General features: G+C 48.6%; 1 protein-coding gene across 1 annotated transcript in view; it reads left to right on the top strand.

Annotated features, from left to right (window-relative positions):
- Positions 1 to 20,579, top strand: part of sox5 (SRY-box transcription factor 5) — a 150,257-nt gene that overhangs the window by 60,358 nt on the left and 69,320 nt on the right. The window contains exon 4 of the mRNA XM_057022612.1: positions 8,523 to 8,578. Coding sequence (XP_056878592.1) covers positions 8,550 to 8,578 — 29 coding nt within the window. The 5' untranslated portion in view covers positions 8,523 to 8,549. The remainder of the gene's footprint in view (positions 1 to 8,522; positions 8,579 to 20,579) is intronic.

Consider the following 20,579-nt stretch of genomic DNA (forward strand, 5'->3'; position numbering starts at 1 on the left):
TTCTTTGGCCGCTACAGTTCCTATTGTACAGAGGATACAGTCAATTGATCACATGTGTATTTATGCACAAACGCACACCCCCACATGCACAGACAGAAGCAGGTTTGCTTATAGATGCGCAAATGCGGTGTCAAAATGTCGGCCTGTCACGGCAGGACCTCTTTTATTTGATGTTTGCTGCATTGACAGTCCATCTATTTGCGGTCAATCATTAGCCGCTATTGAAAGCTGGCTCAGTGTCACTTCAAGAAAAATCCAAGACGCGGAATGAAAGGGACCTGGTGTGAAAGGGATGAAAATATTACAACCTTACCGAAATTTCTTTTAAGATATTCTGAATAGAGGCAGATGTGGCTGCGTGTGTCGGGGGTTTGAAATAAAGTTTGGCATTAAAACTCGACCACGGAGAAGTCATGCATTTTTGTTGCATTTTAATTATTTATTTTGGAAGTTGGACGTGTTTTTTCTGTAACCATAAAGCCTTGGATTGGTTCATCCAACCGGAGATGTTGGCTTCAATTCAGCTCCTTTTAATTTTGGCAAATTTTGATTCATTTTAGAATTGATTAATCTGCATATTATTCACTTGGCTGAAATAGATGGATGATGGATGGATGGATGATGGATGATGGATGGATGATGGATAGATATGAAAAATAAAGCAATGAAAATAGGAACTAAAAGTTCGAATCCCTCCCAGCTCTGGTGTCAACAGGAATTTGATAATGAATTGATAATTAAAAAGGTCCTTAAAGCAAAGTATCTTGCCTTTCGGGACAGTTTCGCGTATCATTTGAGTCAAGTTGGAGCAGGTTTCCGGTGCTTGTATCGCACACTCCGTCCTCCTTGTTGTAGTGCCCTTGAGCAAGCCACTGTTCTTGTCAGCTCCGAGAGTGCTGATCCTGAGCTGACCCCGTGCTCTGACCTCTCTCTACTGTATCACCAGCTAACTAAGGCTGCATCCATCACCCCCCCATCTCCACTGTATTGATCACCCAAAGGAGGAATCTTCTGCCTGTTGGCTCGTCTCTGTCTGGGAGGTCAGCGTGCAAGGTCAGCGTTGGAACAGCGCCTCTGGATAATAGAAGGGGTTTCACCGGTCCGTTCAAGGCCGTTCAGCGGGCTGTTGGAGAAGGACTCAAACCTGTGTCCCCTTAAAACCCAGTTTTGTTTTCCACCAGAAGGGGACCTTCTTTTGACAGAATGGCCGTTCCCCCCCTCCCCCCCCCCCAACCCACATAGCGCAACAGGGAGGTTATCTGTCAGTCCTCACAGCAGCACTCAAACTTTTAGTGTCAGACTACTCTGAAATGAGTCCCGAACCTTCTGGGGAGAATTTAAATGGCTGCTGTCCTTTGACAACTTCCTGTCTCTAAAGCCTCGCTGTGCCTGAGTTGAGAAAAGGCTATTTTTGCCCCCACCAAATTGAATTCATTCTTTTGAAATACTAAGTCTTAAAATGGTTTCCAGAGCTAAAAGGTCAAGGGAAGAAGAACTGTAAATCCATTACTTTTAAACTGTAAATAATCCAACAAATAAAACCCGCTGGAGAAATGGGGAAAGTAGCATTTCCTGGTCACCAGATCTTCAAATGCAATAGTCTTCCGGTTTAAACAATCCTTTTTAGAGCTCCCAAACCCTCTTTTGGGCTGTCGGTTACAATTCATTTTGATTAAACATGTAAACACACCATTCTGGATGGCATCCTTTGTTAGCATGGCCTTCCTTTGGCTAAAATCCACACTCTCTTAATTCCCCCCCCAGTAATGAAGATTAAACAACAGCAAGGAGCCATTATTTTTGTCAGGGAATTAAAGTACCATCAATCTCACTTAATCACCATGCTAATATCTCCTCAGACGCTGGCAGAAAGCTATTTTGTAGCTCAAGGTTAACACGCTTTGTTCTCTGAAGGAAACGGGAGCGAGGAGAGGGCTGGTTTGAGTAAACGGGTATCTGAAGCCAGTCTGCATTCTTCGGATGAGCTTTCCTATTGAATAGACAAAGATTACTGCAAACGGGGCTGTGCTGGTGTAATTGAATGGCCACGAGGTCAGAGTGGAGAAGACTAACATTATTACACGTGCTATTACTTGGTTGGTAATTACTATAGCGTCATCTGCGTCCTTCCTGGTGAAAGCAGACGGAGGCGGGATGCAGGACGCCGTGGTCGGCGGCGGACGCCTGGGAACAGGTGGTGCAGGTGCCCACCTATAGAAGGTGCTACGTACCCTATTTCCAAAGGGTGACGCTGACAAACAACAATGGAGGATCCAGTGAGGGCCGAAGGAAAAGGGGAACGGATGTGACTTTGCTGTATGGAGAAGATGAGCTGGAATTTGGCATAATGCTTCGCCAGCCTTTGTGGCTGCTGACCTGGATAACTAACTAGTTACACGTGTAGGCACCTTCCCTTGATATCAATCAAAAGGAGATAGCTTTAGCTTTTCTTTTTTTTTGGTTCTCTTTATACCAGCTTTATAACGTCTCCATAAATGAAATCCACATAAAACTTGACATTGTTAGCAAAGACGAAAAGACCAAAAGGTCATGGAATCCATCCAGACAACATTACATCTTCTGCATGAGTAGATGAAACGCACATTAAAAGCGGTGAAGGACGGATTTCTTCATAAGTTTCTCGCAGCCTGGTATCAACAATGAGCTTTATTATCAGCAAGTTAGAGTGAAGATGTAAAGATTTGCCCAGCAGAGGCGTTGGAAGCGCAGCAGAGAATGAGCCGCGGTGCACAGGTGGATGGAACGTCTGGGCATTATGGGCTGCTGTTCAGTCTGAATGGCATCACAAGGGCTTCATCTTTGTTTCCAAGTCTCTGAAGCCGTGATGAGTTCATCTACACATATGGACCCTCATTTGAATGCAGTGCTGCATTATTCACTCACATTAACTACTGGCTGCTCATAATGGTAATAATAATAATAATGGATTGGAGAGAACGTCCCTGTAAATTTCACAGTACAAATGTTGACCGCTTGCCAAGGTTGGACGCTTCAGTCTTTCCTTGTCTTCGTGCGTACAGCCTGTTAGCAGAGACCCTCTTCACCATGTTCCATGCTTTTAGCACGTCTGTCCAGGGTTAGACATGAACCTCTTACACGTGCAGGAGCCGGCCCTGAACGTGAAAGCCTCAAATGACCCTGGGTTTTGTGTCTTCGATTCCTTACACGATGCTAATTGTTCATATCTTGGCAGAAACACGTGAGAATGAGAAGAACCGGCATCAAAATTCCCCAATAAATCCTTTTGTTGTCGCACACAGACGGGCTTTTCTTTGCTGTTTATTAGATTTGTGTTTTTCTCTCATGTCTTCTGGGGAGAACAGTTTGCGAGGTGGGATTAATAAGGCACGGTACTGTCACAGCTAGCCGTGCACAGACACGCACGCATACATGCACTTGCACTGAGCTGCAGGCTCCTGTCATTTGGGTCCCAGCCCCCAGCCCCAGTGTTTGAAATCTTATGTTGGACCATCAAAGGAGCACCCTAACCGTTAATAGCTTTACAGCTTGTTAGTTGGTTTAGCCTGCTCAGGAGGAGGGTGTGTGTGTGTCTGTGCGTGTGTGTGTGTGTGTGTTTGTGTGTGTGAAGGCATGTTTGTTGAAGAGTATTGTGTCAGACTGACGATCTCTAACTGCCTGACATGCATCTCACCCGTCACAGCCCATGCCTCCAACGTCCAGCCGTTTCCATATCTGAGCAGGATACGACAACTCACCACGCTGACCCACAAACACACAAACGGTGCAGCAACATGTCGATAGGCATCTCTCTTTGTGCCGCTCGCTGGGAGTCCGGCGAGGCCTGGCCTAATTGAGCTGGCCTCAGGAAGCCCATCATTAGCCCCGCTGCTCCGGTCACACATGGCCGCCAGATGTGCGTCCAGCCACATTGGAACGCCGAGTGCCACCCTTTCTCCCCGTCTTCCTCCATCTCGCCGTCTCTCCGGCTTCATAAACTGCCTTTTGTTTCCATGTGACCATTGTTGGGAGAGTCTACCGCTGCCTGCCTTTAGAGAAGTCATCGGGGCCTGAATGGGAGGCTTTGTGCTGACAATAGACACAAATAAGTGGGGAGGGGGTTGAGAGAGAGGGACACGGAGGGGGAACTGGGGGGGGTATGTCCGGTGAAGATTTCAGTATGCCCTTTGGAATTTTTACGGCTTGTTTTTCTGCTATGTTGTGCAGCTCTGAAACGCACCGCTCTCACTTCCCTGTGGAGGGAAGTTGCTCCTGACTGTGTAACAGGTCATCCCAGACAGCATCCACGGGACCCCCCCGGCGGCTCCCATCTCTCCAGGGCCCAGACGGCAGGGTCCGGGCCTCCGCCAACAGTTGTGGTTCGATCACTGTGATTTGTGCACGTGGCTGCGGCATTTTTAGCACTTTCCCGTCTCGCTGCCAAACATTCCTTAATCTCTCAGCCACTTCGGGGCGGCGCCTGTGTCTGTGTGTACGCACGTGGGCGCGTGGGCTCAAGTGTGGACGCGTAGCGGTGCTGATACATTTCGACGGCTGCCCTCATTTGAGACAAATGTAATTATCACACGCGGCTGGCTTCTTTTCTTAATATCGCCGAGTTAAGTCGCTAATCTGTGAAGTTGCTCCTCGGCTGAATTAATTCAATTATCTGGCAGCGTGAGTAGATATCAAGGTTTGCCGTTTGTGGTCCTGTGCCTGTTTCTGTGCGTGCGCAGCGTCTATGCATGTGCGTATGTGTGGCGCTAGCGTTCCTGACTTGCTGCCCTGAACGGGCATGTGTGTGGATTTATGTATTTGTGTGCACGGCTGGGTGTTACAACAGAAGCTCCCACTGGATCAAGGCCTTTTATAATCCACTGAGCCGACATAATTCCACCTCTCTTACAATGGATTTGCGTCTGCTTTGTCTCCTCATTATTGTTCTCATTCACATGATAAGCTGCTTCATGATTCCATTAGCGCTCTTTCTTAGCCGCCGCACTGCAGCCACTGGGATTTTTAACTTCTGCGCGGCGGAATCGCAACTTTTTTTATTCAGTTAATTTTCAACTGGGAGGAATAGGATGGAGAAAAAGGCAACTGTTGTAAAGTCACCATTAGCAGGCGTCGAGTCGAACACAGGCGATCTCCAACAGCAAACACGCATTCTCAGCCGGAAAGTGAATGGGATTTATATTTAAATCGCCATTTCCTGTAGTTGAGCTTGTGCTGAGACCATCTCTGCAGTACCTTAACGGTAGCTTAAATCGAAGGAGGATCCGCCCCACCCCCTCCCTCCCGACAGCCATTTAGCATCTTTCAGCTCATTGTTTTGATTTTGCTGCTTCAACCACTGCGCTCATTAACCTTGTCCCAGCCCCCAGCAGGCAGATTTATCGGAGCAGAGGCTGAGATGGGTGCGCTGTGGGCGGCCTGCAAAGGAAAATATCTGACATACAATAGTGGAGAATGGAGCATAATGGTGAAAATAGTAGCGTTTTAGTGCTTCGGGCTGCCTGTGCGCCCGGTCTTTTCTATAGCAACAAGCAGTGACCAAAATGTAAGTTGAATGGGGGTGTTCTGAGAGGTACAAATATCAGTTTGAAGGTTTAATGACAATTGTACAAATGTGGTTTTTGGTTATTGTGTGGAACTCTTACAAAACCAGTTACCAGCTGAGACTGGTGGAAACCGGCTGGCCGTCCATCTCTAGTCCCGCAGCATACATGCATACAAATGCTTTTTGTCTGTCCTTCCCTCCCTTTATCTATCTGTCAGACATTCTAATGCTGTGGATCCATATTGGAAACAGAACAGAACCATCTACAGACAACGCTCGCAGTGGCACATGGATTTCTTCCTGGCGCTTTGAAAGGTGTGTTGCAGACTGTATCGGAGTTCACGGGGTTCTCACAATCTGTTGTGCTCCAGATTGTATTGACAGTCTCCCCTGGGCTCTTCCTAACAGCCTGTTTTCATCACAAAAGATGGCATATTGTAGTGCATGAGCCCTGCGCATGTCTCCGTGTGCACGCCGATGACGGAGCGTGCGTATCTAACGATGGCGTTGGGTTTGTTGTCTTCGCTCTGTTCCCACTAGATCCCACATGTATCGTTCTTTATAAGCCAACTAGCGTGCTGCCATGATGTCGGCCCAAAGTGCCAAAGGATGCTGTTTTTTGTTGTTTGGCACTTGGCAACTGTCCGGTTCTACACCTGACTCCTCCAGAGCTCGCTGACTCTCAGCAGCTGAGCCGACACTCTGCCCTCTAATCCCTCACGACACACGTTTATTCCACATGACCAGACGAGTGACACACATCGCATTGCAGAACAAAAAAAAAAACCCAATGCGGTGTTAGAAATATTAAAACTCTCTCTTTTATTTTCCATCGGCAAAAAGTTTATTTTGTGTATCTGTATTTGCAGAGGTTTTTGTAATTGTGAGTATGTTTGAAGCAAAGATTTTGTTATTAATCTAATGTCGGGATCCCAGACAATGCAGTGTCAAGGTTGGCTGAGACGGTTGCCATGACAATGCTGGCAAAACAGTTTCACAGAACTGCGCACTCTTTTTCTTCTCCAAGAGGAAGGTAGGCTTTTGGGAGCTGGAGAACAGAGAGGAGTCTTTTTCCCCCCACACTTGTAGAGTGGCGGATATCGATCACACATCGAACCTGTGTTCGCGCCGCACCGAGGCCTAATGCACTCACAATCCAGACGAGAAAAAGGCTGAACGCAAGAGAGCTGCGCCAAAAAAAGGATGATGAGCTGCGATATGAGAGGAAGCAGCAGTGGAGGAGTAAAGATCAAGCTTGTTTCTTCATGTTTCCCCCCAGATTAAATCAATATGGTCCTCACACTGTAAATGTATGCACGTGCATGGAGAGCACGCGTGGCGGGAATCGGGAGTGCACGGTGGTCGCCCTGCATGCAGGAGAGAGTGTAGTTAAGCAAAATGTGTTGAAACCTCTCAGGTAATTACATCTCCATGCTAATGTCTAATTAGGGAGCTCCGAGGGGGCTCATCTGCGCAGCATTAATTATTGCAGTCAAGCCAGAACACACACGCACGCACAGCAGCCATCATCCTCCATGAGACAGCAGGTAGACAAGTATTTCAGATTGAAGGAAATCGTTCAGCCCTCAATGTTATTACACCCAGGGGACTGTAATAAAGCCTCTATTATTGCCACATGTAACCCCCTACAATGCACTCATCTGGGAACTACAGGTGTTTGTGGGCTTTTGTGTCAATATTCCTCCAACTGTGCTGCTCTGCACCGTTAGCTTCTGCGTCGTCATCACGCCGGTGGCGGTGGTCCTGACACACGCGAGACGCGTCGCCGTGGCGCAGATCTCAGCAGCCCCGGTCGGCGCTCCCGTTTGCCATTTATTATTTATTCTTGCTAAGTCTGTCTGTGGTGCTTCCTGGTGCCGCTGGTCATCGAAGAGTAGCTGGAAGTGATATAGAGACACTAAAGAGGGAATGCATAGCAACCAGTCACATTAGTGCACCGTGAACGTGCTCAGTATGGGTCTGCATATTATATAGGCACAGCTTTAAAAGCCTTTGACTGCGGATGTCTCCAGTAAAATGGAATTAGAGTTTCTGCTGTAACATTTAGCTTTGGTTTGAACCTGTTTTAACCTGTGACCCCATTTTAACATCATCTCAGGTGATTCTCAGATCACTCGGGGGTTTTTAGATTCTCCTCTTTCAGTGGGAAGTATTTTGATATTAACTGCAGAACCATAAAGCCCAACTCTGCTTCTGCATTATGACGCAGTAAAGAGAGGATGCCGCTCAAAGATGAGCTCCAACCTGGGAACCCCTTCCCCTTGTCAACGGGATGCTTTTGCACTCGGCGCGGCGATTAACTTTGACCCTAATTTCACCCCGAATCACCCACGAAGCCCTTAAATGTCCCTGACGGCCCCCCACCTCGTGTGTGTGCAGGTGCCGTGCGGTTTGTGTGCGCAGCGCTCTGGGAGCTCTGGGACCCGCCGGATCCGCTACGAGCTCCTGATTATGTACCCCCCAGCGCGCGTGTGCGTTGTCATTTTTGCCGAATGTTTCTTTCGCCGTCGTGAATGAGAAGGCGTGTGCGCGGCGTTTTCAGCAAACGAGCGTGAGCACGTGTGTGTTTTTCACCCAGTGGGGCCGACAGAGTAAGGGAAGCCTCGCAGCCGCCGCCACGCCCGCCGATATCTGCTCGCTCGTCGCTGCCATACGAATCAGAGATGCTAATTAAGCTGATTAGACGGTCTCAACAAAAGGCAACTGTACAACGGCGAATGTTGATGAGCTTATCAACTTTCCCGGTGATGTTGATTACTCGGTGGGCCTGGGCCGAGGTTGCTCACCTGTCAGAGTTGCACCAGTATTCCTGGAACGTACAACGTTACGTGTTCTTTAATGGGTGAATCGTTTAACGTGTGATCAGTATGAAATGGAAACCTCCGTTAAAGTTAGCACTTTAAATTCAAGCTGATATGGAGGAAACCGTGTTAATGTCAGTGCGCTTGTGTGTTTGTTCAAGGCCAAGATTCCAGCAGACGATCCTGAGATGAACACGATCACGGTGACGCCGCTCAGGTAAGAAACTGCTGACATCAGTTTCAAAGCAGCTTTAAAAAGAACCAAAAAAGAACCAAAGCAGATCATTTAAGTGTGACGCGTTAGGAGGATTGAACAATCACTGACCCCACCCCAGAATCCATCCGAGCATTCATATTTTTATTAGACGGCCTTTGTTGTTCATCTTTCTTCCTTCCTGGAAGAGCGGCGTCCGTGGTTGGACGGTCGGGCCGCTGTGATTGATAGATGGTCGAAAGGGTCCTCCGATCTGATTAGCTGATGAGCTGTGGGTTGGATCAATCGGCTGATGGGATGCACATAAATAAGTGCAAAAGGCAGAAGGTTTGTATGGAAATCTCCTGTTGAGAAATCCCAGAAGAACGCCGGCGATTCGTTATCACAGACGTTACGGCGATCAAGCAGGCAGGTACGGAACTCTCGCCTTTGTTAATATCTTAGCAAACACGCATTCTTCTCTAATCGCTAGCATGGCAAAGGTAGCTCTCGGTCCCCCGTCGCCCATCAGGGCTGCTAAAAATGTTGCTTTGTGCATGACTACCACCTGCTGTCTACCTCTATCTCCTCCCTCCCTCCCTCCCTCCCTCCCTCCTCCCTCGCTCGCTCAACCTGCCTCCCCCTCTCTAACCGGGCTGCTTGTTTGATTTGGTAAATGTTGTGTTCTCTCAGAGCAGCTACGGCAGCTCCGATCTAACAGCACCCAGATGAAAACAGCTGCTCCGCCAGACGCCGGGGTATCAGTCGCCGGGGCCTTTCCCTAACCTCTTGTATTGCTCGGTACCTTTCATGGCGTTTCTCATGATGTGTTCCTTTCTTCTCGTCGGTTTCCCTTTTGTTTCTCCTCCTCTCCCCCTCAGCATGTCTCTCTGTTCAGTACGAGAGGGGCATCATTACCGGGCTCGTATTTGAGTCATTTTGATTTAAGCAGCCAGACAATGGCCTGTTGATTGAAGCAACCAGGAGCCAGACAATAGGGTTCAATGCTACATAATGCGCCACCATTTTTTCCCGAGCTCTGCGTTTTTTCCAGAAAAGCCCCATCTCTCCCATTGTGCCTCTCCCCGAGGGGGAAAAAAACGGTGCTTGGGGAGGAGGAATATTTTCCCGTGGTATGTCATTATTTTGCAAATTTCTATTATCTCATCATGTTGTCTTCATTGTAATTGCAGCTAATTAGGAGGCTAGTTAGGAGCCCGGGCTTTGAGTCTGGCTCGGCTGCTGAAAGGAGCCCACCGATTATGGCCCCGACAAGAGAGGAAGCAGGAGAAAAGGGGAGATTAATGCTGTTACCCAGGAGACACTGGCTTCCATCTGCGGGGAACAATGCAGTTTTGTTTTCTCCGGGATCCTGCTCAGATCAACAGAATGGGCTAGCTCTCCTCCGCTTGGCGACAATGCCCAATTCTGTTTTACCAGGGCTTGGGTACCCCCTACTTCCCCCCGCCCACCTTCCCCCCGCTCACCCCCGCCAACCCAGTCACTTTACCTCCTCCTCCGTCCCTCCCAGCCATCATTCTTGCCACCTTTCCCCACATTCAGTGGGCCCTGACTAAAAAGCTTAGCGGCCTGAGCGAGGCAGCCAGCGCCGATGACTGAGCGCTCTCACACACCCCCTGTATCAGATGAAAGCGCTGCCATTTGTGGATAGAGTTCCCAGGTTGAGGGGAGGTTGTGTCCTTGTCACACACAGAGCTCCAAAGGTTCTACTCCCCAATCCCTGCCGAGCACCAAAGCTCTAAATGAAATAATATACTCTCTCTCACCGCTGAGGCCCTCCCTCGCAAGCCTGAGGCAGGGGCCCCGGGGCCCCTAGACACCTTCTATTGCAGAAAGAAGGAAGGAATACAATGAGAGAGGGAGCCTGGTTTGGTACAGTACAAACACACAGAGTGCAGGCAGGCCAGGGAGAAAAGAAAGGCCTTTGTCTGCCTTTGTCGGGGGGGGGGGGACACTGGGAATGAGGGAGCATGGGTGCCTTTGGATGGAGAGAGAGAGAGAGAGAAAGGGAACAGAGGAGGATGAGATAACAGGCTGGATCACATGACTCAGAGCGTAGAACCAAAAAGGTTTGGAAAGGAGCATCTCTCCATCTGGTCGAAGCTAAAAAGAAGGAGGGACAGAACAGTTGAGGAGATGGAGAGAGGATGAGAGAAAGTATTGAGGAAGTGCCAGCGACATCTGTTCCCGTGGGCACCACAATGAAACTCCCTCTAGATCGGCCTCACACCATATATGTTCACACAATGCCTCGGTCTCCGAGGTGCAAATAAGTGTGTGTGAATGAAGGCTGCTCTCGCGTTCATGGAGTCTGCTGGAAGATCTGCGGCCCCGTCACCTACACAAAGCCCGATTTAGCTCAGCGCGTGAGCAAGATCGGGTCCTTCACCCGGAGAGAAAACTCCCCAAACTCGTCGACGGGTCCGAATATCACACGTATCTTCTTCATCGTCGAGCCCACTTCCATGGCTCCAGATGCTTACGGGGAACCTCCACGCGCTCACACGTTATTCATCTTCTTCTGTTTTCATGCAATCTGCCCGTTTCCAGTCTTGTCTTGGAGTAATTAATGCTGCGTTGCTGACTTGACCAATCTTACAGCGCCTTTGCTATCAGAATAGTTGTTTTGTACTTGGATGGATGGTATGGTGCCACGTAGCACGAAAGTGAACAGACATGACATCTAACGCGGCAGCTGCACGCGCTGTGATTAGGATCCAAAGAAACGCTGTTGCTACAATGAAACATGTTCCCTGGTAGAAAGCTCTGGGCTATTTCTGCTTTTGTACCCCACAAATGCTTTATACGCGTTTTATCTGTTAAGTGTTTGCGGCCAAGAACCTGTTTTTGGCTGAGAGTCCATTGATTTTTCTTTCTTTTTTTTTCTCGTCTCCTCGTCGGTCTTTTGAAAAGTTGGACCTAGATGGTTGGAAAGTTTCTCCATACCTGTGTCTGAGAGGGAAAAAAGCAACCAAACTTTAATCAAACAGCCCAAAATCCGTACAGATTCTGAAAGCGCATAGACAAGGTAATCTGTGTCGTTTAGGGACCGCGGCGTGCCCCGCGCGTCATTTATCTTGGTGGGGAGAAATTCCTCCCTGTTGTGTTTAATGTGTAGTCAAAGTGGAGAGGGCGCAACGCTACTCTCTAATTTTACATGTCATCTCTCTCCAAATCACTTCAAAGACGAGGGCCCTGCCAAAGATTTCCTCCCTTTTTTCTCCTTGCCTTTTCCTTTTTCTCTCCGCTTTCTCTTTCGCGCCTTTTCTTGCCCGCCGAGTTGCAGTCGCCGCCGCCGCTCGGCGCCAGGAAATCGCGGGCATCTAAACAGCAGCGCACAATGTCGTTAAAAAAAAAAAAAAAAGGCTCTAGAGTTTTACTTTCAGATGTCACTCCAACAGCACACATCTGCTACGTGCCGTGCATCTGCTCGGAGAGCCGGGAGCGCCGATTGAACTGGAGACAGAAAACATCCTCATTATCGCGGGCAACGAGCGAGCCGGGCTCCCCAACAACCCTTTTAATGCATTCACTCACTTAACTGCAGCCCGGTGTTGTGAATACGCACGCAGGGGAAAAAAGCGACAAGGGCAAGCAAACACATGCACGTGAACGTGACGGCGAACACACGGGCTAAAGTGCTAATCACCCCTGTGTGACGGACAATAGTCCTCCGCACACGTTGGGCTCCAAAGCCTCGTTCTGGTTGGTGCAAGTGCTGTTTTCTCCTAATAATGTTATGACAGGACGATGATGAGCAAGAGTAGTTGAAAGTTTGTGGTCCGTTCCATCCTCCATTCTCAGGAGACAAACTTCACATTTGCTGGAAGGAATTTAGTTCACGTGTTTAGACAGATTGCTGGGTCGTTTTGCAAAGGTTCCGTTATCATTCAGCGAAGTTTGCAGAGATGGTCAGCACCCAGTATGATAAATATTCTCTGTTTGTTCCACAAGTCTCTTTTGTTCTCGTTGCAGCTCTGCATCATCTCAGCTTGAGCGTCAGGTGTCTCGTTCAACAACAGTCAACGTTATTTGTATCGCCCACCATGAAAGACGAGACAAAAAGTCTTTGTTCTATACAAACGTTTTTCTAACTGACGAAACTTTGCCACGAGCTCCGTTTAGGATTGAGAAAATGTTCCAGTTTTGGCAAACAGAGCAGAGATTTATTTGGGGGAATTTTCGTCTTCCCTTTGGCGGAGTGATACATTTTTATAAGAACGAATATGAGTCACTCATGTGGCCTGATGAGTGACGCTGAGGGCAGCCAATCAGGTTGCAGTAAAAGACTTACCTTTCCTCTGGCCCCGCCTCCTACCAGTACAAAGCCGCATGTTGGCCCGCTCCGTGCTGTCCTTCCCTCCACAGAGCGGCGTTCAGCGGGCGACTGTAGACTCGTTTTCTAGCCCGCTGCCTGATGCAGCTGGCTTTACCCGTCACTGTGGCAACTGTTGCTAACGTCACACTTACACAGCCGCAATTCCAGGTCTGTTGTTGGTGTCAAACCGAGCCCTTCCGTGTCCACGGCGGTGGTGCTTCCTTTGACTCTCTGTTTAGCAATCACCCTGTTAGCTTTAAAAACACAGTGCGCTGATTTGCGGGTTTGTGTCTTTATCAAATCCACACGTTTGTGCAGCTAATGCGACTTATCTCTGTAGCGCTCGATCAATGCTTACTTGTTGCCCGGACGTCAGAGGCAGCGTCACGCACTTGCATGAAACCGTCACCAGCAGACAGAGGCCTTTTATAGAGCGCAGGTTTGTTAAATGTTCCGACAAAGCTGCGGTCAGCAGAAGCAACACTGCCAAGTCATTAGCTCCAGAATGAGCTGAGGACGCTAACAGAGGGATCACAGCACAGGAGTCGTGTGTGTGTGTGAGCACGGGTCAAGGATGTCGACTTGGGCTGTATTTGAAATAACATAGAGGGGAGGGGCTTATTCTGATACTGCAGCCTTCCACCAGGGGGTGATCAGGGCACTCCACACATACATTGACAGATTTTACAATGTAAAAGTTACAGAAATAAGTCCCAGCATCAGTTTATGGTCCAAAAAAAGCTCGGTGGTTGTGCGCCCCGCTGGTCCGCACTTTTAAAGTAGGTGCGCTTGAATGTTTTTCTGCCTAATTACAGCCAGAGATTGATGTCAGAATAACTTATGAATACCAGACAAACAGTGCAACCAGCAAATTAGGCTTCACCTTATTGCCTTAAAGAGCATTCCACATCAAGAAGAGTGTGTTTTTTACTGATAAATTCAAATCTTTTTATGTAAATATTGTTCTATTTACATCACAAGTGAGAGGAGCAAGTCCCCGGGTAGACGGTTCATAAAGTAAGGTGAAGGCAGATGAGAATCAGAACCTCTGGACGGGTTAAGTGATTAGATTCCTGCTCCGACATGTGTTGTGAGTGTGTGTGTGTGTGTGTGTGTGTGTGTGTGTGTGTGTGTGTGTGTGTGTGTCGGTGTCCGCTGTCTAATGACTGTGCTGTCTGCTGAGAATGGAACACAGAAGGGAATTAGTCGTCATTGCATATCAAAGGCTTAACCATTAGAGACATGGGGTAGGGTCTTCTTAATGAGAGGGGGTACCGGTGTGTGTGTGTGGGGGGGTGTTTGTGTGTGTTTGGGTCAAAGTTAGTGCGTTTTCAGACACACAGACACTCCATATTGTGGGGTTAACAAAGGTAAGAATGAAAAGATATCGGTACACTTATGAGGTGGTTCATGGAAGTTTGTATGTTTAGAATATTTCAATGAGAAGATGTGAGATGTCGTCAAAGTCAGGACGAGGAGTTCCGTGCTGCCAGGCCCCTCTGGCAGGCCTCGCCATGCCTCGCTGTGTGGCACAGCGTGGGCAGAGGTGCCAGGGCTTTGTATGGAACGCTACATCCGTGCCAGGAATTGCACGTATGCGCTGTAAACCCTGGCCTGCAGATCTCACCCACCGTACTCGTCTACGCAGACGTCCACCCCCTTAGATCGGCCCCGGGACGCCTCTTTACATTTAACTCCCCTTTTTTCTTCTATACGTATATGTGTGTGTGTTTGTGCATGATTGGCGATGCCCTCTGTGCCATCTGCAGCAACCCACCCTCACCACCCCCACTTATCTCCCACTCTTCCCACTTGTCACAAGGGTGGGCTTAACCATCTGCGTGCCAGTGTGTTCCCACAGTGAGGAGAGGGGGGTCTCTGCGGTCATGGCGGCGGTGACGGAGGTTGCATCAACAGACCCATAATAAAAGCAGAGCGCTGAAGATTTGTGACCCAAACTAAGAATTAACCAGCAGAACTCGTGCTCGTGCATATGAGAGCGTCAGACGTCAGCAGTCGGGGTTTGGAATGCCCACACATTTAGAAATACCTCTTTTATTGAACAAATAAAGGATCACAAAAGGTAAAAAAGAAAGAAAAGCTTTGGCTTTCATTTTGAAAGTGTGTGCAGTCTACACAGAGCCCCGCATGGACCTGCACCTCCTGCCCAGAAGGTTTGAAATTTGGCCTTCTTTAATTGAGTTCTTCTCGGACCGCTGGTGCAGACTAAACAAGCAGATCATCTGAACGGAGGGGTCTCGTGTTTCCCCGCGAAGCTCTGTTGCAGATGTCTGTGGTGTGAAACCAAACCTGAACAATGGGCGCCATTATTGTTCCGACTGCTCCAGAACACATGTGATTTTCACTTGAAATAAACAAGAGAGGAACGTTTTTGGCACCAGCTCTTATGAGAACCCTGAAAGAAGGCGGAGCTTCACGCCACTGTTGAGAAAAGGTGAGAAAAAGGCTGAAATCAGGGGGTCACTTTGTACTCTTGATTGATTCCTCTACCTTTACGAGAGGAAGGTGGGCGTGGCTAAACATGTTCATTACCTGCCCCCACGTTAGACCCCCCCCATCAATGGTGGATTTACTTAGAGAAGTTATGAAAGAGCGCGTTTCTCCAGAGATCTAATCAGAGGCATTGAAGATACTGCAACCTTTGTGGTGGATCAGACCGACGTTTCCTGCTCGCGTCTCCCGTGTCACGATTACCGCTACACATAATCGGCCCACTGCGGCGGCGCTCGGAGTCGTCCGGCGGTAGTTTCCTGGTCCCTGGTCAAACTACGGCCGCGCAAATGGACATCTGAGCTGAGCACGCATTGAAATGTGATGTAAAGGACTTCCATGGGAAGGTGGCGGCTCGTGGCTTGGTAATGAGGGTGTGTGGGCGTGCGCTGCATGCTGCTTAACTGGCTTGTAAGATGTTTCGGAAGCTCGCCACATGTGGAGTGGCCACAGGCCAGCTGGCTAGTAGCCTTAAACCTCAGGCAAGCCCCTTTTTCCACTTAGTTCTTTTCATTTTCGCGACTTCATTAGTAGCTTTATATTCCTTATCTCAATTTACCAATTTCCCTCCCGCCATCAGACGCCTCGCAAAGATGTGCCGTCGCACTTGTGCGACAATTCTGCAAAAACAAACAACTCTTCTTCGCGCGCAGACACACACTTGTGCAGCCATTGTTTTTCCAACGCGCACGGCCTTGACGATGAAAGAGGATGACTGAAGAACTCCAAAGAATCGGAACCTCACACCCAGCCTTCTTATGAGATAAGATTAGATTTATTTCACCAGCTGCGACATAGAAAATGAAAGTGGATTATTTAGTCCAAAAAAATGCCAGAATTAAATTAAAACTAGTGGGCGTTATTGTTAAGCGTGGAACAGAGGGGGCTTAAATATATAGGCTCAGCATAGCCCCCAGGCTGTGGATAGCACAAGCTCCTTTCCTCTTGTTTTTGCAATGGACTTAAAAACACACAGAAACAGCCTTCCAGGACCACAAAGCCTGTGTAGAAAATCAGAATATGGTTTCCTCTTCACTCCTGCGCGCTCCCTCGCTCGCCCGCTCCCTTTCTCTTCCTCCCCCCCCTCCCTCAGAGCAAGTACAAGGGGGGCTGCCAGCGCGCATCAATCCAAGGTTGAGCTTGTGTCTTGACAGTGGAGATTCACAAAGTGCAGAGATTTGGTGCATAAACATGCGCGCGAGTGAGGCTGTAGGAGCGGCGCCAAATCCCCCCATTCAGCCCGAGACCAGTGGAGGCAACATCTTGACAGCTTTGAGAGAGAAGAAACAAGAAGTGGGGAGAGCGCGATAGAAGATAGAGATGAAAAGCTGGAGCTTGAACATCATCTCCTGAGGATGAAGGACGGCGATAATCTGTTCCTAAGAAGTCCACTTAGTCCTGACACCAGCAGACAAACTGCACTTTTGGTCCCTGGCTGTCGACGCTTCCACACGTGCGCTTTCCCTGTGGACTCACTTCACTTCCAGCTGCAAATATTCAGTCATCGTTTGTAGTTGACGTTTGATCTTATCAGCCGATTTAAGCTGTGAAGGAGCGTTTTAGAGAAGAGTTTGAGATGTTTTTCTCGGTTCTCAGTGCCGATCGTTAAGACCCTTGAAACAACGGCCTTCGTTTGTCACCCATCGGTAATCATGTTAGCATCACTCTGATGATCACCATGCTCCGCTCTTCCCTCTCAAGGATGTCAGTTGCGCCCCTCGCGGGCGTCCGGGGCATCGCCACCGTTAATGCGTCTAATCAAGGACAGGAGAGCACGGAGGAAAACACAAAAAGTGCGTTGAACTTCTCCCTAAAACCAGCTGAGGCTCAGCCAATGATTGACATGTATAATGAGAAGATCCCTGAACATGCTGGAGTGCGTCTGAAACACGCTCGCCTGTCATGTTTGCTGTAGTCTCATATGGATACACAGGTGGGTGCCTGGTGGAGCATGAAAAGCCTTGATACTCAGCCACCGCTCGCGAACACCCGACCAGCAGATGCCCTCCACCCCTGATTGATTTTAGTCTGTCAACTCTTCTACGCTGCTGGTTGGTAAAGGGAGATTAAGAGTTCAAGGAAATCCTCTCCTGTCGGGGAGACACACCATTGTCTTCACTTTTTATTTGTTTTGTGCAGGACTGTGTTTGTTTGTGCTCATATGTGGTTTCAAACGTCTGGATCTGTCGTCGTTCGCAGTCAATCATTCACTTTTTATTTATCTTCCCAGGCTGGTCTTTCATTAACCCGGCTCTGACACAGACTCTCTTTCATTCACTTCTTGCATTGTCCTCTGCAGCCACTCGCTCTCTCCCAGCACTAAAGATTAGGAATAAATAAGTGACACCAGAAACAAGTCTATTTTCTCTCAACGTAATTAACCGACTCGATGTTTTCAAGGAGACGAGGAGGGAGGAAAAAACGCCAGTTAATTAGGATTGAGTTAAATTTTTTTCTCTGAAAGCATAGATCGTTAATTAATGTTCCACGCAGCCATTGTCTGAGAAGAAAACAGCTTTGTTTACAGTCTAACCTCTGCATCGAATGTTAGCATGGCGCTAGCCGGGCGAGCACAGCGGGAATGCTTCAGACTGGGCCGTCCAGATAAAAAGTCCGTCATGTGAGACGAGACGCTTGTCTCAACGAGCAGACTCGCTTTTGAGTTTCCAGCTGTTGGAACAATTTGAAGGATCTGAGAGTTCTTTTAGGTGCGGTTATGCTTGAATTTTTGACTTGGATCGGTCAACAGTTTCGTGCTGCCGTGAAACCTGTGAAAAGAGACGTGATCTTCAGCCCCTCTCTTTAGCATCGACAGACAGGTCCAGGTCAAATGTGACTAACCTGATAAACTAACCCCTTTATGAATTCATTGAAAAGATCAGCAGGGAGGGGAGTAAAAGGTCAACCTCACTGTCTTAAAATAGTAATAAAATAATGACTTATAAAATAGTAATAAAATAACTTTTATACGGTAACTCAAGACATTGTGACACAAATTTGTTTCGGCTTGAATTTGGATTTTTGGGTGACTTCTTGGAAATGTGCTGTCAGCAGAGATGTGCGGACACGTGGCTCCATTTAAGAGTCACATGTGTGACACATCAGAATCCAGAGCTAAAAGTTTGTGATCAAGGGCGCTCTTTCACTTTAAGCTAACACAGTGTGCTAACTGGATGTGATGTCAACATTTCCTCTAATTGCTGCTGGAACAGCCGCCAAAACCACACTACCAACATGTTGCAATGAGGACACCTTTTGAGATGTCCTGGCCAGTTGGACACCCTCAGAGACGCTGGGACGCCGACGCTCAGAGGAAACGGCCTCCCGAGGCATCCTGCAGTAGGCAAAACTATTAAAACCACACCAGCACTCAGACAACCCAATCATCTGTGGTATTAGATCGGTCCAAACCTCACACCCCACCCCCACCCTTCAAGATTCTTATCACCTGCTGCTTCTGTTAGAATCACAGGAAGTCAACGACTGCTGCTTTCCTCTCGCAGTGTCTTGATGCAATCAGTTACCCCCCCCCACACACACACACACACTCATTCATATGCCATCGTGTTCAGTGTATTATTTTAAACAGTCGGTTTTTAGGTAACAGCTCGTCACAAGCAGTTACCTGAGCAGTGAACTGGATGAAGCCGGATCCACTGGATCCCTCATGCAGAGCTCATATCTGCTGTAGCTAAAACATGACGCTCCCTTTCTGAAGAGGATCGGCTGCAACCGGAGCAGCTTCCGCTTTAACTCCATCTCTTTTCCTTGTTTGATTTATAACATTGCTGTTGTGTGTCCGCAACCACAGCGTAGAGACGGAAGTGGAGGAAGGAGTTCCTTGTAAGACAACACGCCCACGTGTGAGTGCAGGAGAGGTGTGTGTGTGTGTGTGTGTGTGTGTCTCTGTGTGTGTGAAGGTGGCCTGAACCCCTGTCTGCACTAAGAGTTCTCTGGCAGCACGAGATAGCGGCTCTATCTTAATGGCTTCTGCCGCCTGCCACTCAGACTTCAGACGGGGTCCTCGGCGTGCACGTGTCGCCCCACGATAACGCCACTTCACAGGGGCTCGCACCTCTCCACACCGGCCTCCGCTCTCTTGAGCGCGGCAGCGGCAGAAAGAGAGGAGGAGATGCTGCAGATACTGAGATGAGCTCTGGCTGGAAAGGGAAGCAGGCGTTCCAGCAGCGAGTCGTATTCTTAGATCCCAAATTGTTGATCCTATTAGATCGTAATAAGATCTGTTTATGCTAGATGCCGCAGCACATCCTGCATTTGTTTTCAGCCGGATTTGAAGCCCCTTCAGTCAGTCGGCTCCATGAGCCGTCGGCCTGCTTTTTAACGTCAAACTTTGTCGTCTCCGATCTCGCTCTTCCGTCAAACCCTCGGGTCCTCATCCAGAGTGTGTGTCCTGCCTCCGCTGGGGGAAATGTGCAGGTTGTGGGTGTCGCTTCTTGCTTTTGGGGTTGTTTACTGCCAGTCTCTGGTTGCCCCCGCTCATGGTCGGCCCCTAATGGCCCACAGCTGTCAGGGTCCTGACGTATTGTAATGGACCTTTCTCTGTGTGTGTGTGTGTGTGTGTGTGTGTGTGTGTTTCCCACTTGTCTTGACTACTGTTGTGTTTTTGCTGCGTATGCATGGAAACAATATTTCTGGAGTGCTTGTGTCTCTGTGTGTTTTGTCCTTGTGCAAGCTGCTCTGTGATACCTCCCCCTCTGTCGTTCTAAAAACACAGCTAAGATTATGAACCTGCGAATTACTTAACAAGCCTCTATTGTTTTAGTCTCCTCAGATTTTCTTGTTCTTTCTCTCCAACACTCCGCGGCGGCCTTGCTCATTCACACACAGTTTTATAGGTGGATGACTTGCTTAAGAGCCTCGGTCACTCGCTTATTCTATCTTTTAATTTAAATCTTCTGTTTTCCGAACGGGATCTGAGGCAGAAGAGCCTTGAGCGACGGATGAAGGGCACTTCATACCTTTATTGTTGTGCTTTTGCCTCATCGCCCACATCGACCGATGGATCCATTGTGGTGTCACAAGTCATCGAAGTCCACAGAAAAGTCCCAAGGACATGCGTTGGCCATTTTCATTGTGCGGGCGACAATAGCATCTGCTCACGACACGACACAGGAGAACACGCGGCTCCTCGCCATCCCCTCCGCCGCGGCTCTC

This window comes from Takifugu flavidus, chromosome 22, assembly GCF_003711565.1.
Source record: "Takifugu flavidus isolate HTHZ2018 chromosome 22, ASM371156v2, whole genome shotgun sequence".
Lineage (NCBI taxonomy): Eukaryota > Metazoa > Chordata > Actinopteri > Tetraodontiformes > Tetraodontidae > Takifugu > Takifugu flavidus.